Genomic DNA, 19,409 nt, shown 5'->3' on the forward strand with positions numbered 1-19,409 from the left:
TGACAATACTAAATCCCAGGTAGTCACTGCTTTGGTCTCACCTTCAGATCGTAGGGCTGTTCAGTGAGGTGCTCCTTTTTGCTGACATGGGAGAAGGAGCGCAGGGCACCGGTGAGCCGAGGTGGAGACATGATGCTCGGAGGCTCTCATCCACTCACCGCCTCTCCACTGAATCTCTGCAACTGACAAACACAGACACGCAAATGGTCAACTGGACTTTCAGCACACACCGTATCGCTTTACCCACAGGAGGTCTCTATTGACAGGCACAGCCGAGTCGCTACTGCACGTTTCTATCTGCACGCCAAGGTCCAGACAAAAAGCTTTTGGTTTTAAGTTATCTTTCAAAATGACAGTTACACAAGTGAAGTAGCACATTTCCTTATAATGGTGACACGTTGTTGGAGTCTTAGGATGTATTCGGCCGGATAAATAACCAGATTGACACACCTGAGAGCACGTCCGTCCTGTGAACGTGATCTGTGTCTAAGAGGACATGATTGGTGAATACGGCGTACATTAAATTGACGGCACTTTTACTCACTTTCAAAGACAACGCTAGTAAAGATGAGCACTGACGTGGATGTTAGCGGATGTAGGCGTGTCAACCGTAATGCTACTTCCGTGTTAGCATTAGCACCGTGAGGGTCTGTCGATATAAAACCAAGTTTGACAGTTTAGAGTCGATAAAAGTACATAAAGCTGAACTCACCGGAGCAGCCTGGAGCATGCGCTGTGAATGGGCCTGCCGGCGGATGTCAACACTGGTGACGTGGTCGCTAGGAGTCCTGGGAGTTGTAGTGTCTAAGGCGAGCGCTTATTGTAGAATAAGAGTAAAGGAACTACGTCTCCCACTTGCCGAGAGGAGAGCTGGCCGCGGCTGACGTCATCGTGCTGCGCAGGGTTGGAGCTCAGAAAGAAACACGTCACTCGCAGGAGAGTGAGGCTGTCAGTGCGTCAGAGAGCATGACAGCTCGTAGTTAGGATTCTGTCTCTCTGACCCACATATATTTATTTTAATACGTCACCAACTTTGTGACGTGTTATCCTATAGTCAGTCTTGTCCCTTGTGCTCAATATTTGTTTTTAATGTGTTAATAAATAAATAAAAATAATAATCTTAAGTGAATTATTCAGAAATATATAAAAAAATATGTATGTCTCTTTTTTCCTCGTGAAAATGTTTTATTGTATAGTTTGTTCACATTCTTAATGTGATTTGTACTCCAATAAGAATGTAACAACAAGTACATTTGTGTAAAATTCAACCTCCAAGACAAATGGCAATTGATTTTGCATTGCAGAGATATGTGAAATTTGCGAACTATTTTATATTCATTTTCAGCTTCAACGTTACGAGACCTATCTGACTTCTGTAGCTTTACAGAATCATTTATATATATTTCAGTTGCAGTGTGTATAATTTAGGGACGTTAAGTGGTGAAGTTGCGTATGGCAGCTGAATACCCCTCTCCTCATCCTCCCCTTCCAAACATGAAAGAGGACCTGTGGTAACCTTCAGTTTCATAAGAACTCAAAGGGTATTTAATTTATCCAGTCTAGGCTACTACAAGCCCAGACTGGGTAGTAGCCCATTTCCCCCCTGGTCATGTGACCTGGTGACGTTTTGAAGTACTAGTTGAAGTCGGACAAAATATCTAACCAGAACGCATTGTGTGAAATCCTATGGTCGAAAACAGCAAGCATCACATTAAGTCAGTGCTTCACCTTTAATATTTTCAGAACATATCCCTCATGCCCACACATTCTTCATTCTTGTCTGTGTTAAATCAACATAGCTAGAAAACAACAAACTCGAGTTTCATCAAATTCATACAATCCCAATAACTTAATTATCAAGATGGACCAGTTAGAGTCTGTTGGTTCTCTGGCCGTGTCTTTGTTTCAAAGGATTCATTTTGGAACTGTGGCTGCTGACATAAATGGGCGTGTCGGATGATAACACAAAGGCTCTGTTTGCAGGGGACCGCTATGCAGATGATGCAGAGAATGGTGGGTATTCCAAGGATGTGGGGGATGCAGAGGATGAAATGAAAGCATCTGTTATGACACAGGTGGAGAAGGTCACCACGAAGAGATACATGCATGTTATGATGATACTTACATAGACACGTGACGTGTCCAATCCCATAGGAGTCACTCCGTAAGAAGGACCACTTTCTGATCACTACCGGAAACCTAATTTGTTCAGCATGTGTGAAAAATGTACACCTGCCTGTCCAAAGCATGTCAGAACTATTTTAGGGATTTAAATAAAATAATGATTGTTTGGTTTCTAAAATTTGCTCTTAAAGAGAAACTCTTTTTTTAAAGTTCAGATCATTAGATTGGCAACAGAAACAGTTCTGACATCTAACTTCACTTTAATGTCTAAGACAAACTGACTTTACACTGCTTCATTCAAATGAACCCTCAATTAGGCACCAAATTCCCACATAGATGACAAAAGCCAATATGTTCTATTTTCTCTCTTTATCATACTGACAGATTGCCATAATGCCTTATTGTTTATAATTCACAGTTCCAAAAAGAGCAACTGAAATCTAACAGTTTTACCCTCACAGATGTAATGAAACCCTCCCCAGCCAGTGTATGTGATTCAATTGGCATCGAATTGAAATTAAAAAGTAACATGCAATGTGGTTGAAGCATGAACCCCCGATAAGCTCATCCACATTTACTTTATTAATATTGAGGAATGTAATAAATACTGTAAATTCTAGGGACCTTTTTCTGTGCTCTAGGCCTACAGTCTTGTTTTCTATTGTGTTTTCAGTAAGATCAAAAGGGTTTATGTTCTATCCACAAAAACAGAGGTGAATTGGGTTTGAGACTCTCTGATACACACTCTTTAATGTTTTATTCTGCTTTTAATGTCATATTTTGCCGAACAGTGAAGTTAAAAGCAGTCAGCCATGTGCATTCAAATAGAAAACCTCATTGTAATTCATTATTTACCTTCTTTAATTTCAGTCTGTGAAGGTGTCTCATCGGCGCTTTCACATCATTTGCTTTATTCCTCTGTGTGGTAATTGTCCTCTTGGCCAGGCTCACAGACACAAACACGTTTGTACTTCTATCTTAGTGAGGACACACATTGGCATTCACTAGCCCAATACCCTAACCCCCGATCCAAACTAAATGCCTAACCCTAAATTTTACCTAAACCAAATTCTAACCCTAAAAACAAGTCTTAACCCCCAAACAGTCCATTAAAGGTGGGTCACAAAGTGAGGACTGGCCAAAAGGGCCTAACTCCGTAGTTTGTAGGCTCAAACTGGTCCTCACATATATAGCTGTACAAGAGTACACACACACACACAGACGCGCACCTTCATGAACTGTATGCATGAATTGAACTCTGGCTATGCCTCAAGAGACCTCTGCATCAGAGAATAGTAAGAGTGACGCAATGATTCACCCTCATATCCTTCCTCCCTCTCTCTGCTATCGTCTATCCCTTAGACACATACAGAACAACAACAACAATATCAACACACACACAGACAAACACACACAAACACATGTCCCTGAGACTACACTAAAGGGCACAGCTTGTAAAATGCAATGAATCAGTTTGAGTTTTATTCATGTGAATGTCTCATGTTTGACTTGTCATCCCTGATATTGCTGCATCCAACATAAACCATGTTCCAAGTGATTAATCTGTGGATGACATTCCCACGGGCAAAGACAAAGTAATATGAACCAGAACTGTGTAGAAAACTGGAAGCATGAGCCAAACAGAATGAATGTTTACAGAGTTATTAAACTAACAGCTAATAGTTGACAAAAGGGAAAAGACAGAATGCAAGTTATTTTCTGTACATTCAGACAATAAGAAGTTTAATTCTGATACGAGCCCACATTTGCTCTCAAAACAACCTTAGTTCTTTGTGGCAGGGATTCCACAACATAGATGTTTGCTGAACATTTAGGCTTCAAATCTCTTGTTCTACCACGTCCTCAAAGGAGTTGTTCTGGGTTTACACTGGGTAACTGGCATGGTCACAGAAGTTCAAGTTCACCAAACTTAAAGGGGACATATTATGAAAATTCCACTTTTGTAGTGCTTCTACAAGTTAATTTGGGTATCTGGCATGTCTACCGTCCCAAACCCCCCCCCCCCCCGAGATTTGTTGTGGTCGCTCTATGTCAGAAACGGTACGCTAGATGGTGTCGAATGGGATTATGACCGAAAAATACGGAGAGGGTGGCTAATGCTAGCGAGCTAGCATTGCAAGCTAGCGTTAGCACGCTGCTGCTCCCATCAGACACCTAAGTGACCGCATAAACATGCCGATCGTCGAGGCGGAGACCCCCGGGACTCCTCTAAACGTTGACTCAACAGTGTGGAAGGATGCTGCTGGCCAGCTCAAGCTCCCACTGAGTTTGAGCCACTGCGGGGCTGCGCTGGGGAGCTGAGGTGCTGGGGTTCTAACAGCCAGGTTTCGGCCCACCTGACTCTGGTTCAAAACGATATGGTTGCAAGATTGTATCTTCGTCTCCAGTAGCCATATTTCTACAGAGGTAATGGATAGTTCAAAATCAGGGCGCTTGTATCTCGTGAAGTAGGGAGGAGGGGTGATGGGGGGGTGAGGGGGGCGGGGGGGGGAAGGGGGCTGGGCACTCAAAACAGGTTAATCTGAGGAGGGCTGTTTTAGACAGGGTAAAAAGGGTGCTGTTTTAAAGGATCCTTGTGGTATTTTGACCAAAATGTCAGACATTTCATCAAGATCCCAAGGAACCATATCAACTGTGGTAAAATGGGCATACGATGGGTCCTTTAAAGTGACATGAAGCATTATTAGCCTGGGAGGCTCAAGGCATGAAGGCTAAAGGCCAAACATTTTCTTAGCTGGCTCACCAATCATCTTTAAGGTAGTTATTCAATAAATAATCCAGTAAATAAGGAAAATCAATAGTCTTTAAAAACCTGTCAATGATTAAGTTTTTCAAGAGTCAATGTCTCAAAAGGAGTTTTGGTCCAAATATCAAATGAAGATCATCTCAAAATTGGGAGAACATTCATTTTCAAAAAAAGAGGCATGCCTTTTCTTTGTATCTTTTTTGGACAGTTTGGTGCATTTTCTTTGAAAATTGTATGCATGTTTGTATGAGAATATTTTTATTTATAAACTTAAAGTATGCTTCTTTAATTGTATTACTCGGAAATAGAAAATGTGTTCTCTATATGTTTAACCAGGGGCTTTCATCTAGAACTATCCCTAGGGCTTCCTCCCAGATTCTTAAAGGAGTTGGGAATGTAGTGGAAACATTTTTGTAGTTGAAAAGTTACATTTGGTATACCTGTCTGAGACTTGTATGACCTGAAACCTGTATGACCTTTCTATTACTAATTGATTGTCCAAGAACTTTATTTCTGACTGCCTTATCTTCAAAGGAAACATATGCAAATCGATTCCCTGTGTCTTAATTCCTTTCTCAAACTGTGCCTACAGAACCAGTCTGAACTGGCTCAGGCAAACAGCCTCAGTTCTCTTATATAAGATCCTTGTATTTGACTGTTCTCCATCAACACTCTGAGATCCCTGTGACTCTGTGTTGATCCTTTCTGCCGAAAGCCCCTATTAAAATATACAAAGACAAATTTGGTGTTCCAGCCTCTTGCATTTTCAGATTTCCATCACAGTAAAGATGAATGATCTCCTTTGAAAAAGATAATATACAATTCACTAATGTTTCCTTTAGGGGTTATTGAGGATATCAATAAATGCTGCGCCTCATATATTCAAAACTCTTTTTTCTTTGACTGAATTGACAACATTCAGAATTTACCAGTAAAGTAAAACATCTGTGTTGAGAATTCCATATTCTATTCTTAAATCAATTAAGAATTTTATAACTTATTTTTATTAAATCTTCGAATTGTTTTACACCTAATTTTACCTATTTACGCATATCAATCAATGTTAAATATTTGTTCAGATCAGGATTTGGGTGGATAGGAGAAAAGCAAAGTACATGAGTGTCCAAAGGATACTTCAAGTCTTGTCTCAAAGTTGTAAATTTATGCAAATAAAACTTGCACATTCTCTGAGAAAATACAACACAAATTGACTACTAAATAAATTAAAGATACTGTTTCTGGTACAGAACCATCTGCCTTGGATGACTCACAGATATAAGTGATAAACAGAAGTGCCAATAGCATTAAGTCCAAATGTCAATGTTAATATGTTGTAACAATGTCTATATATATAACATTTCCAGGTGCAGAATATCTGCCTTTGCGTACTTTTCAGTGCCTATAAAAATCTGTCTGCACAGGGGGTGCAAGGTATGTGGGCACATTAAAGGAGACTTGGTACAACCGAGTGAAAAGCATTTTTGGCTCTCAACAGAAACAATGAAAGTGCTCCTCTGTGTCTCCTGTGGCATACAGTGGCCATTTGTTTTTGTCAGAAGGCTGCTCGACACCCTGCTAATGTGCTTCCAGGATGCTGCTTCTGGTTTTTCCCTCAAGGCAGAAATCCATCCTAATTATTCACATTTTGAAGTGAGTTCCATGGTGAAGACCTTCTCCCATGGTGCAGCCTCTGTCACATACATCTTAATAACTCACTTCCCTGAAAGCTGCAACCAATCTGCCAGAGACTCCCAACATCTCTTTGTAAAGGCAATAAGGTATGTCTAGTGTTTATTTGTGGAGGTGAAAAAAAGCACCAAATCCAAGTCTCAAATTCTGAACACAACAAATTATAGACATTTTTCAAATGATGGTGTGTTCATGTCATAGGAAACACACACACACACACACGCTCAGTAGATCAGTAGCTATGGGGACGCAGAGCTCTCGGTTGGTCTTCCAGATTGCATGTTATTTTCTTAACAGTGGAAGCAAAATACAACTATCTGAGTATATACACGTCATGCATGGGCATTTTTCAGTCCAAGTGTACAAGCGTCCACCAAATATGATTATATTCTCCCCCAAAAATGTGTTATAAAACATTCCCGTACAAATTATCACATAACTGGTTAGCAACAGATTGAAGGAAAGGTTTGATTTGGGTTTATAAGGGCCCCAGCAGTGAGGTAGAAGTGCACAACATCATAAATCTGGAAAGGTGTCTCCATTAGTACTGGCAAACCAACATGATAAAAAAAGGGCGGTGGCTCGATACTCAAGCGCGTATCCTAATCGCCAATTTGTTACATTGTTTAGTGAGCACAGGAAGTTGCAAACTGCTGAGAAGTTCATTTAGCAACTACAATCACAAATAGCATATCATCTTCTCACATTAAACCTGTTACACTACCAAATGACCATGACTATATCTTCTTTTGAGTGAGTTCATGCTTAGTGTGCATGGTTAGAAATGTGCAGAAAAGGAAAAACATCTCGTAGACCCTCACCAACACTAAGCTGCCAAAGGTAAGTGCTACTCAGGACTCAGGAGGTAGGGCAGATGTCCACTAACCAGATGGTCAGCCCGAGATCCCAGTTTCCCCATACTGTATGCCAAAGTGTCCTTGAGTAAGACACTTAACCCCAAATTGCCCCTGACGGCTGTGCTGGCATTGTATGAATGACCTATGATAGAAACAATGCTGCACATAAATGTATGATTGTGTGTGTGAATTGCAAAAGTGTACTGTAAAAAGGTTTGAGTGGTCTTAAAGTCTAGAAACTGGCTGGGGAAGAGGAAGCTGTCTAGCCAGGTTGGGGACCTGCAATGTAAGTTAAGGATTGACATTTCCTTGGAGGTCGACCATCGTAAGGTACCGACTAGAGATGAGCCGGATACTCGGCTGAAACGAGTATCCGGTACGGATAAAGCACTTTTGCCGAGCACGAGTATTATACGAGTAACACGAGTCAATATCTGTGCTCGGACTGAATGAAAATCCTCACACAGCGTCACAGCGCTCCTCCCCTTCACACACCGCTCTGCTCACTCACTCACAGAACAGCTCTCTGTCTCTCAGTCACTCAGGTTCGCGGGTCTTTTCCGTTAACGTTTAGGGTTTCTTCAGCTTGAAGTTTGTTTTTATTTCAGTTTGTACTTACTTATTAACCAGTAGAGTTCTGTTAAACGTGGGTTCGTTCAGACGTGGTGCTGGTAGAAAGCGACTCGCGTTGAGTCTCTGCTTGTCGGAGATTTTTTTTTTTTTTTTTTTTTAAACATTTTTTTTTTTTTTACTTCACGCATTGAGTGTCTGACTACTCTCTAGCGTCTGGCTACTCTCTCTCACTCTCTCTCTCTCCCTCTCTCTCCCTCTTTCTGCCGGTCGTTGGAGTTTTTTTTTTTTTTTAAACCGTCAGTTGGCTTTAACCAGTTTTATTTTACTTCACGCACTGAGTGTCTGACAGTTTCTAGGTAGTAGTGGTATAAAAAATATTACAAATTAAGCTAACCCTACACGCTAATGATGGTTGTGATGTGAGCCAAAACCAAATAAAACTGTCACTGCAAAAGCATTGATGGAGCAATTTGTAAGACACTGCCTATATTAGTGTCACTGTGCAAGCTGTGTTGACAGGGGTTGGTGTTTTTGAGGGACAGGGGTTCTTCCTCTTTTGACCAAATTTCAGATATTTTTTGTTTGCATGTAGGGGATGCTGGTTGAACTGGCCTCTGGCTGTTACTCAACAGAGGCCTACTCTCGTACTCCATCTGAGATGCTAGATAAGATGAAGACTGTTTGGAGTCGATGGTGATTTTATCCTTACTGATGGGCATGCCTTTGAAGACACTTTGCTTAATACACGTTAGTAAACTAATTTGTTTGCAGATTCTGTGTTATGTCAGAATTTTGGTTCAGAATTTTTCCCAAATGTACCCTAACCCCCCCTGCTTGAGGTAAGAGAGAACCATTAAGACATCTCAGAGGCTACATGTGGTGGCATGAGACACGATAATGAATGTGGTGGTGGTGGTTCAAGTCAAACGTTATTCTGTGTTATATCACAGGGCTGTCCCATCTGCTTTTGTGTCCACTTAAATGGTCACAAATTCAAAATTTATCACAAAATCCCACTTAATAAACTCTTGTTTTTAGATCTAGGTCAGGGGTTCCCACAATTTATAGGCTTGTGAGCTACTTTTGAAATGACCAGCTCAACATGATCTACCAACCAAATAAAACATATTGGCATTGCTGCCAACACAAAAATGTCCAGGAGTGGATTAAATTGGGTGAAGGGCACCTTCAATCTGGGAGGATTCTACACTTTTTTCAATTGTGCTGCATTATCCTATTGTTTTCACCCGTGTGTGTGTGTGTGTGTGTTTTATAAACAATTCGAGGCTGAAGATGATCCGTTTCATCAGTGTACAGAAGACTTTGTATCAGTGAGTGGGTGATACATTTATTATTTTCCATAAAGGGTCAAATCGACAAACTAGCTCAATGAAAAATGACTTTGTTTTGACAAAAATACAATAGAGCTTGTAGTGTGTAACTTCTATTACTTAACTGTATTTTGAGCACACACGGATTTAATTTTGTTTAAAAGGGAACTGAGTTTTTTTCCCTCCTACTCCTAAGAATTTACAGTTGCTGTCAATCAGAAATTTGAATTTTAACATATTATTTGATCTTCAGATATGTACACTCTCCCTGTAGCAAGTTTATGGAAGTGAGTGGCCCGATAGGAACAAATATTTTGGATTAATAATGTTTCATGTGGCAACTGTCATGCATCACTTGTCACAGTGAGTCTCCCTCTGCATAGACAAAGTACCATTGCCAATTAGATAGACAACTGGCATTTCTCCCTGCAGCTATCACTGTGAAACCATACTCCTTCCAAAACTGAGAAAGAAAAATATATTTTTTTCTCACAATATGAATATTGTTTTATCATGTATCCCAAGCCTATAGAATATAAAATGTTATTAAGCTAGATTCAATTAAAAAGCAATCCTCACCAAACCAAAGTAAACATTTAAATGGAAAGAGGAATTGTACTATTCATTTTTTTCTTTTATACATGTGTCGAGGTGAGCAGTGATTCCATCAAGATGTAGTGAGTTATATACTTAACTTCAAGTGTTTTGAAACGTTGAAATGCACATCCATGTAAACATCACATTAAATGTGTAGGTATGAGATTGACCAAGGTGGAAGAGAGAGAATAAATGTGGTTGAATTTTTTATGACATGATTTGATGCACAATGCAAAGGGTATACAGAATATTGTGGTATAAAGTCCTGGCAGTAACTGATGATGGACACCAGCTACTAACATCCATTGAAATGCAATTATTATATCTTAACTGCTACGGGCTTTTGAAGGTTGATATCAGTATGTGAACCTAGTATCACAGCATACAAAGGCCGTGATGGGGTGGGACTATCAGGAGGCTGTTATAGCCCCATTAAAATTGACAATGGCCCATTCAAGAAATTCCCTGACTTTGACAAACAAAATCCTGTATGCTTTCCTTTATTGCTCTGTTTCCCTAGTCTCCAATAGTGCTTCCAATGGCCATAGCAACCTCCCCTGCACTAAAGTCACCTGAGCAAGGTCATGGTTCTCATGTCACGCAAGATATATTCACAGTAATGTATTGTTACAGGAACCCATTGCTTTTATTGCAGAGCAGTGTGATAGACATATGTTTCTTTCCTTTCAAACGATCTCAGTGAGAGATACCAGAAAATGGTCAAAATGAGACAAAGGGGGCAGTAAGTGAGAAGGACAAGAGAATGGAGATCAGGAGAGATGGAGAGTGAAGGGTAGACACCACCTGTGACACGCTACAGGAACTCCTATGGTGCTGCTCACTCCTGGCGGCGCTGTTAAAGATGTTAGCCAAGCAAGAAGTCCCTGAGCAACAGAGGACCGTAATGCAAAGCTGGCATGAGCAGGACCCCTGGCTAGAGTATCCTCTCACTGAAGATATACGGTTTTGCTGTGTGTTAAGCATTTTCTGGTAAGGTCATTAATTAGTTTTACTTTAAAAGAACATCGCAAATATGGAAAGTAAATTTAAATGATCACATAAGATCCAAACAATATTCCCCGTACAACACGGTCACTTTAGCATCTTGAGGTAAGTATGACAAATAAAACTCTCCTGTAAAATACTTGGAAATAAGACTTTTTGGGATCTCATCAAGGACATAAAAGCACAGGTGTTTCATTCTGTACAAAGTGCCACATGTGCAACAACAATGTCTAGGTGGTGTGCAACTATTTCTTTTTAATTCTTAAGGATATTCAATATAAAGAGTAATTGCCATCATCAGTTGAACCTACTAGATTATTATAAGTGTTTTGTGTTGTGGTGTGTCATGATCATGTATTTTAGCAAGATAAGGACACCATTTTTAGCTTCAGAATAAAATCCTGCTTAAATAATATTGTTAATCCAAAACAGAGGTCTAGTAGAGTAGAGACAAAAACAAAATTCAATTAAAAGCAAAGCCTTGAAAGTTCATATAATCCTGGGCTGCTTCTCTCTGGGTCAGCTCCTTTTCTCGGGCTCATCTAACAGTGGTACATTGTGATGTACATTCGTGGTAACATTTGGTATTCGGTCTAATGCTGTCGTGATCTGGAATATGAATAAATTCACCTTTCAATGGCCCCAAAAACTTTTTACATCATTGCAGTCCATTACATGTTACCATCGAGGTGAGAGGGTCTTTTAGCCTCAAGGCAAATCAATGCTTCAGGCAGAAGTCAGGGCTAATTGGTGCTGGACTTCGCAATCATACAACATATCAGAAAAATGCTTTGCTTTAACATCGAATTTTTTACTGGAGTTGAGGACTGGGACTGAAGGGACACGAGGCCTGCAGGCAAATACATCTACATGATATGTAGATACATTGATACAGTACAGATTAGAGCCAGCTTGGAGCTTCTTGAAATACATTTAAGGTACTCAGAGTAAGTGTAACAAGGTTTCTTTCTAATGAGACGGGTGAATTTAAATGTTACAACTCCAAACACTGCTCATCGCCTGGCTTATACCATCTCTACAGTCAGAGGTATAATTTGTCAGGGAGAATGGGGGGCCCTCCCCCCGGTCCTTTGATCCCAGCCTTTGTTGGATAATTGTTTTAATGAAGTAGACCTTATCAAATAGATACAACATTTTTAAGTAATAAACGCTGCAGGGGGACAGACTGTAGTGCATACAAAAATAAAATTGGAAATGGTGTCACAGGAGGGAATCTGCAGAAAGTGGTCAGAATTGTCTCCAAACGGCCAGTGTCAACAACCGAGTTTAAAAGAGGACTCAGCCACCACATATTGACTGACACCTTTCTTAAAGTGGTAAAATTTGTCTTAATTCGTTAGTTAATTCAGACCCTCCTGACTTATCCTGCTGAAGACCTTTATCTTTATCTAAAAGCATTGGTCTGTAAAACTAACCCAGTTTTGCTGCATGTTTCCAGCTGTAATGGTTCTCTAGATCAGTCTTTTATCATCAGTGTGACCGTGCCACTGAAAGCTCAAAATTCTACATCTTTTCTAAACAGTCGCCTTGATGCTGGTCAACGATGTCAAGTAGCAGCTACTGTTTTGCTCACTATAACAGTGACATGACAGACATAAAACTAGAATTTAAAGGACATTTTTACTCATGTCCAATTGTTTCTTTTATTATTATTATTATTTATTCGCAAAATATTGGATAAGACACTAGTTGATGCTTCTTATAATGGCAACTGCAGGTCCAGTATTCATCTAACTCAACTAAGCTTTGGTCAAATGTTATAGGTAGTTTCCTTTTGTATATCTGTCACTAGACAAAAGCAAGGAATTTACTAATGTGCTGTCGGTTCACTCATTTGGGAAGGTGAAGTCAATTTTCAAGAATGCCGTAATATGTATAACCTTCATTTAACAGGGTGATATGCAGTCTGCCAACAGCTTCATGAAACTGCATTGTCCCTGAATGATATTCCGCGCTTCCTGAAAGTGAGTCCATTGTTCAGTCAATAGAAGGGTGTCTGAGAGTGGAAGACTAATCTCTGTTCTCTCCTTCAACAAAACAACACCTCCTATGCCTTTTAGGTGATTGTAGCTGCACTAAGCTATAGATATTAGTGGAATTTCAAATAGCAGCTATTTCCAGAGAACTTTAAACCCTGGTTGCCATAGATTTGAAAAGATAATGACAGGGTGTCATATTGGGCTCTTGTCAAAGGCAGCTCTGGAACAGTATATGGCTGAGTGCAGGTCTATGAAAAGCAATGAAAAGGAGGCTATAAGGAGGGACAGGAGGAGACGAGATCTACATTATGTCAAACTTCCATAAGTTACGCTTTTGTTAAAGGAACGTAAACAACAGAAAAAATATAAGATGCCTTTATACTGCTCGTGTGGTGTCATCCAAGTGTCCACAAGCCGCGACATTCATATTAGACTCAAAAACTGCGACATTTACACCTTGTTTTAGCCTAAATGTCCTCTGATAGCCTCTGCTAGCATTGTCATTTCTGTTAATGGAATGTAAGGCTTAAAAAAACCATGTAATGCAATTTCGAGTCGAATATGAATGTCATGGCTTGCTGACACTTGGATGACACCACACGAGCAGTATGGAGGCATGGGTTTTCTTTTCTGTTGTTTTATTACATCTGAAGAAGAGGTGACTGTTTACCTCTGAGACTCCTAAAGTGTTTTGTGGACTAAAACACTTCACCACCCTTCCATCGGCATAGTGGTGAGTATAATGGGTGAACTTTTCAGTCAACTCTCCGTTTACGTTGGTTAAACATAGTCCTTTCAATGGCTTCAGTTCAGTAACAGATGCATGCATACACCCTCTGAGACTTGTTTTGGACAAAGCATTGGTAATTCTGTTAAATGCTTTTTAAAGCAAAAGTCCCTCGAGTGTTGCCACAGTTTATTGTACGCTATAATCTCTGATATTTCATTACTATTTTTCCGCAGTCTGTGGGGATGAAAATGATAAAAAATAAAGCTTAAATCTTTTTGTTTGTGTTCACTTCTGATTCATCTATTTCCCAGTATTAGCCATAATTATCCAATCAATTAAAATACACATTTGAGCAGACTAAGATAATGTGGAATTCCTCATAGCTCCATTTTAGGCCCTGTTTTGTTAAACATCTACATGCTTCCACTCACTCAGATAACAGAAAACAACATATGTTACAGCAGTTATGCAGAAGACACAAAAACTACATCACAAGGGGACAAACATTGACCAAGTGCATTGAACAAATCAATGAGTTATTGTTCTTGGAGAAAGGGAAGAACAATTATAATTCAGCACTGAATCTGTAAAGTTAAAAACAATGCCAGAAATTTTAGGGTAGTCATATCACCTTAACCTTAAAAGCCACATAAAGTCAATAACAAAGTTTCTTATCAATTCATGAACATATCAAGGAAGCACTTATGTCTCAGCAGGACGTATTCATGTATTTATCCTCAGCCGACTTTACTAATGGTGTGTTTACAGGTTTCTCGAAAAAAACGATCAGAAAGCTGCAGCTAATTCAAAATGCTTCTGCACGAGTCCTCACTAACAAGCAAGTGGATCAAATCACTCCAGTTCTGAGATCTTTTCAATGGCTCCCTATCTGACATCAAAATCCTGCTGTTGGTTTTACAAAGCACTGATTGGTTTAGGGACAAAATATTTTTCTGATCTACTGCTACATTATAAACCATTCCGACCGCTCAGGTTTTAGGAACAAGTCTGCTTTCTGTCCCAAGAGTTAAAACTAAACCTGAAGAAGCAGCGTTCAGTTTCTATGCTCCACACGTGTGGAACAAACTCCCAGAGAAGTGCAGGTCTACTGCAGATCTTAGTTCTGCTGAATCAATGCTGATTTTGCGGTTTTCCACCGTCTTTTTTTAATTGAAATAATTACTAATTTCTTACACTGCACCTTTGTTTCTTGTTTTATCTATCAGAATTTTTTAATTCTCTGCGTAACTCTTTATTTCTTTTTAAATGTTTATTTTTGTATCATCTTAAATTGCTTTTAAAATTTGTCACTTTAGTATTTTAAATAGAACACTTTGAAATAGCCTCTTGCTGAAATGTGCTATACAAATAAATCCTGGAGCACTTGTACATGTTACATCATTTGTTATCTAACATGGTTATTTGGTCATTGTACATTTTCTGGTCTTTATTGTGACGTCCTGTCATTTTAGTTTGTTAATTTCAGTCTTTGTGTTTTCTACTTCCTGTTTTATTTTGTAGCTTCACTTTCACTGTGTCTTGTTCCAGCTTCTCGGTGTCTCACTTCCTGTCTTTGATTGTCGTCCCCAATCCTCATGTGTTTCACCTGTGTGTAATTGCCCCTGCCTTCCTTCTTGTATTTAAGCCTCTGTGTTTCCCTTTGTCCTCTGTCGGTTTGTACTAGTTGTTTTCTCCCCACGTCGTGAGAATAGGTTTGTTTCTTCCAGCTGTCTCGACCAGCTTCCTCGTTCCTTGTTCTCTGTGCGCCTTGTCGCCAGTTACTTATGTTAGTGTTCCTGTTTTGTTTTTGTCTTGTTTAAACCTTTTTATTATATTAAATACCTTTTGTTTGATAACCTCTGCATCCTGGGTCCATCTCCTCACTCAAACCGTAACATTTATCCTGTTTCAGCCATATGTGAGTGTGAAAATGCCTTAAATTACTGCTGTTAGAGTTATGAATTTGTTTTGGCCAACGCAAAAATACAATTGGCAGTGATATTTTTAACTGCATATTACTCAAGTGATTAAGTAAAAGGATGTCCCACCCATCTTAAGTCCTTCGATATAAAGACTGGGTTACGACACAGAGTGATTCAATTAATCTACACAAATGTATGAGGTATGGCTAAAAAGCCATAGACTGCAAGAAATCACCCCTTCATGATGATTATAATGATCTGTATTCAATGAAAATTTAAGAGGATTTTGATTCATTTAAGTGGTGAACTGTACTGGGTTAAACTGAGAAGTGTCCCTTATACATGTCATTACACTTCAACAGCCCCAGAAATTAGCCTTCAGAAGGACCAATTAGATAAATCAAGACTTCTTCCAAACAGATCCAACCAAAGCATTCCAAGAGCTTCTCAGGAGGAATATCCTTGACAGGTCGAGTTAATCACCTGACACCAATTAGAATGAGCTAACACAACAAGCAGGAGCTGAGGTGGATAAACCGATGATATGATGTGATGTGTATTACTTCTGAATCCCTAAACTTGTGGAGATAAGTGTTAAAAGTTATTTGTGTTTTCTATATTGATCTACTGAAATTAAGCTCATGCTCAATGTGTGGTTGGAGGTTACTTGTTGCTATAGTCATATTAACACGATGTTTACGACCAGAGTGCTGGGAGAATAACATTTAGAAAACTCTCTCTCCTGACAGTTATTTTTTCTGTGTATATCATTTTGAAGATATATCTGTATTTAAACCATAGACTGTATATATAGATGGACGGAGGGTCCGTGACGTCACCCATTGGTTTCTGCAGAGTGAGAATGAGGCTAGTAGGAGGCGTTCCCCCAGCGCCATCTTGCCGGTGCTTACTCCTCCTCGTTCCTGGCTAACGAATCAATGGGCAAGGAGGAGGAGCGCGAGTGAAGACTGACAGCCGAGCGATGCTCGCGGAGCTCAGCGTTTCCAGGTTAGCTCAGGGCTAAGGAGCTAGGCTACATGCTACCCGACGCTGCTAACCGGTTAGCGCTGTGCTGTAGCTGGTCGCGATCTTTACGAACTCACTAGAGGTAAGTTACCTTGAAACTACAACAACAAAACCTATTGCTTTATCTATCATAATCATATGCTTACATGCCTCAAGTGGTTTTTAATATGTAATTGTTATAAAAATTACCGTTTATTTAACTCATCTAATCGAAAGATTGAAGCAAGTTAACTACAGAGTTGTGTTTGGTTGTGACTTGATTTTAATAAGTTAATATCAATACACTACATGTGTAAGCTGCATGTGATAGTAACTATGTTTCACAAATGTGTTGATACAGACTGGTATATTCTCCATTCCCATCTAGTTTATTTAGTCTTTATGGAATTTTAGAGTGAATTGGACAGATTAGATAAGATTATAATCTCCACACACCAGTGTTGTAAACAGTTCTCATTAATTATATAATTATTTTTCCACAGAGGGAAGTGGAGAGACTTGATGTGGACTGTTATCAACAGCTCTGTGGGAGATTATCACCTTGAATATTACAGATGAGGTAGAAATACATTTTATCCATTTGTACTAAGTTTTTATTTCTTTCAGTACATTACATTTCATTTGGCTGACACTTTGATCCAGACTTACTTACAATATGTGCATTCAACTATGAGGGTACAAACCCAGAGCCCAGTACATTGGTTCTGTCTGAAATCTGTGGTGATGAACACAGAATAAACTGTAAGAACCAGTCTTTGCTGGAACAAACACAACACAAAACATTATTTTATAGTGAGTTTCTTCTTTTCATCAGATGAAGCACTGCAGCACCGGATCTGTCCTCAGCAGAAACATGGTGGAGATCGGCAGCTTCAGGCTGGTCAACATGAGGACGACCTGCACAAGCTTCAACGGCCCAACACTTCACGTTTTCTCCCTCAACTAAAGATGGCCTGCAACTGTTTAGAGTTGGCAATCATTGCTATGTGTCATGGACAATAGATTTAATTTCTATCTTCATTATGGTTGGTTAAAAAAATTATTATCTTTTACAATCTGATTTGATACACTTTAGATAAAAACCCAGTGCTTTATTTTTCTAATTCCCCATAAGAGACACAACACCGTCAGCACAGCTGAGTCCTTCAGGCTAGAAATGTACAGTACACAGTTCATGCTAAAATTGTAGTTGCCATGTAACAATCAAGTTGCTTGATAACTCAGAAGTTATTAAAACATTTCTGTGTACCCTTTTGTCAATGCTCAAGTGATGTCTCTTAAGTGTTGACTGCAGAGACTCAGAATCCAGTTCTGTCTCTTCATGTTGATCACCCACAGGTCTAGCCTCTCGGGATCACCTAGATGGAAACTACACGTACAAAAAAATAGGTAAAAAACAATATCTGTCAGGTTACCATCTTCATACTTATGTATATGCAAACAATAAAATGTCAATAACTTCAGTCTTTTTAGATATCCCAGTTCACATAATCCATCTGTTTCATTGCCTCTTTTTGTGTTATTATGGGCCTATTTGTTGAAGTTATTTCATATTCATATAGTTACTATTTCATGCCATATTCACGTTTCTAACACACAAGTGAGATAAGTTTAATAGAGTTTGAAAGCGGTAAATGATGGAACACAAACTAAGTATTTCACTGAAACCACTGATGACACATCATCTAGTGAAACAAATATATATAAATATAATAACTATTATTATCATCATCTACCCTTGCCAGATGTATATAGCCTTAACATTAACAAATAGGGTTAGTCTCGATAAAAAACTCATGCTAAAGAGATAATATAGCATCATTTAAGCTTTCATTCCTGTGACCAGGCTTACATATGTGGGCAGTAGTTTTATGTGACGTACCAACATTGATCGCTGTAACTAAAACTCCCCATTTCTACATTGAAACACTTCTCCACTATGTCTAGAATGCGCACCGGTTTACTGTGTCTAGCATTCACGCTCCATAATGTAGCATGAGGACCGCATCGGGCTGTGCTGCTCAGGGAGGAACCTACAGTCTATGCGGCGAACACAAGTTTAAGATTAGCTTAATCTCGACATAAGCTAACAAGCCATGCATGGTGAGCAATGCTACCTGCTAATTATTGCTACGGTTCTAATTATTGAATTAAATAAAAAGCGATTTTCACTCACCGGAAGAACTTGACAACAGAGCTGTGAGACGGTCTGTTAGCACAATGAACTGCACAGCAAGCCATGGTTTGTGTCGAGTGCATCGACGGGGATCCGCCGACATGAACCTACGAGTGGACCGAGCAGCTTGCAGGTGGCTTGAGGGGAGCTAACGAGCGGCTAGTAACAAGCTGTGCCCGCATCGTAGCCTGTGCCCAGGTGTCAATCAATAGACCACGCCCCTAATTATGCGTAATTTTAAACCTCAATATCGCTTAAACGGGGGAGTTAGAAAAAAATTCACCCCCCTCAGAGTTGTCATGAATGAAGAACCTCGCGATTGAGACTAAAACCAGAGGTTGAACCATGCTGGAAACAGGTTTAATTCTGCTCTAAAGTTGGGCATTTTAACATTGGAGTCAATGAGACTTTCTGTTTCTTGGAGCCAGCCTCAAGTGGCCACCCAGTGAACTGCAGCTTTTTACACTTCCGTATTGGCCTCATCGCTCAGCCCAGGATGTTGCCCCTTGATTTAAACGTATCCCAGCACTGCAATCCCAAGACATTTTTTGAATCTCCAGGAGTCAGCTAAGGGGTCACGCTACAATGTAAGTTACACTGTAAAATTACAAA

General features: G+C 39.6%; 1 protein-coding gene and 1 long non-coding RNA gene across 3 annotated transcripts in view; one reads left to right on the forward strand and one right to left on the reverse strand.

Annotated features, from left to right (window-relative positions):
- The window catches only part of ascc3 (activating signal cointegrator 1 complex subunit 3), a 121,076-nt gene extending 120,267 nt beyond the window's left edge, over positions 1 to 809 (reverse strand). Inside the window, exons 1-2 of one of the 2 annotated variants that reach the window (XM_053432395.1) lie at positions 713 to 809; positions 42 to 182 (exon numbers count right to left, since the gene is read on the reverse strand). In XM_053432395.1, coding sequence (XP_053288370.1) covers positions 42 to 131 — 90 coding nt within the window. In that variant the 5' untranslated portion in view covers positions 132 to 182; positions 713 to 809. Of the gene's footprint in view, positions 1 to 41; positions 183 to 544 lie in introns of both variants that reach the window. The other variant, XM_053432394.1, reaches the window with a different exon arrangement.
- Positions 810 to 16,441: 15,632 nt separating this feature from the next.
- Positions 16,442 to 17,869, forward strand: LOC128449704 (uncharacterized). The gene is made up of 2 exons (XR_008339899.1): positions 16,442 to 16,703; positions 17,436 to 17,869. It is a non-coding gene; the product is annotated as an uncharacterized LOC128449704 (long non-coding RNA).
- Positions 17,870 to 19,409: the final 1,540 nt, after the last annotated feature.

Source organism: Pleuronectes platessa, chromosome 10 (genome assembly GCF_947347685.1).
Source record: "Pleuronectes platessa chromosome 10, fPlePla1.1, whole genome shotgun sequence".
NCBI classification, from domain to species: Eukaryota; Metazoa; Chordata; class Actinopteri; order Pleuronectiformes; family Pleuronectidae; genus Pleuronectes; species Pleuronectes platessa.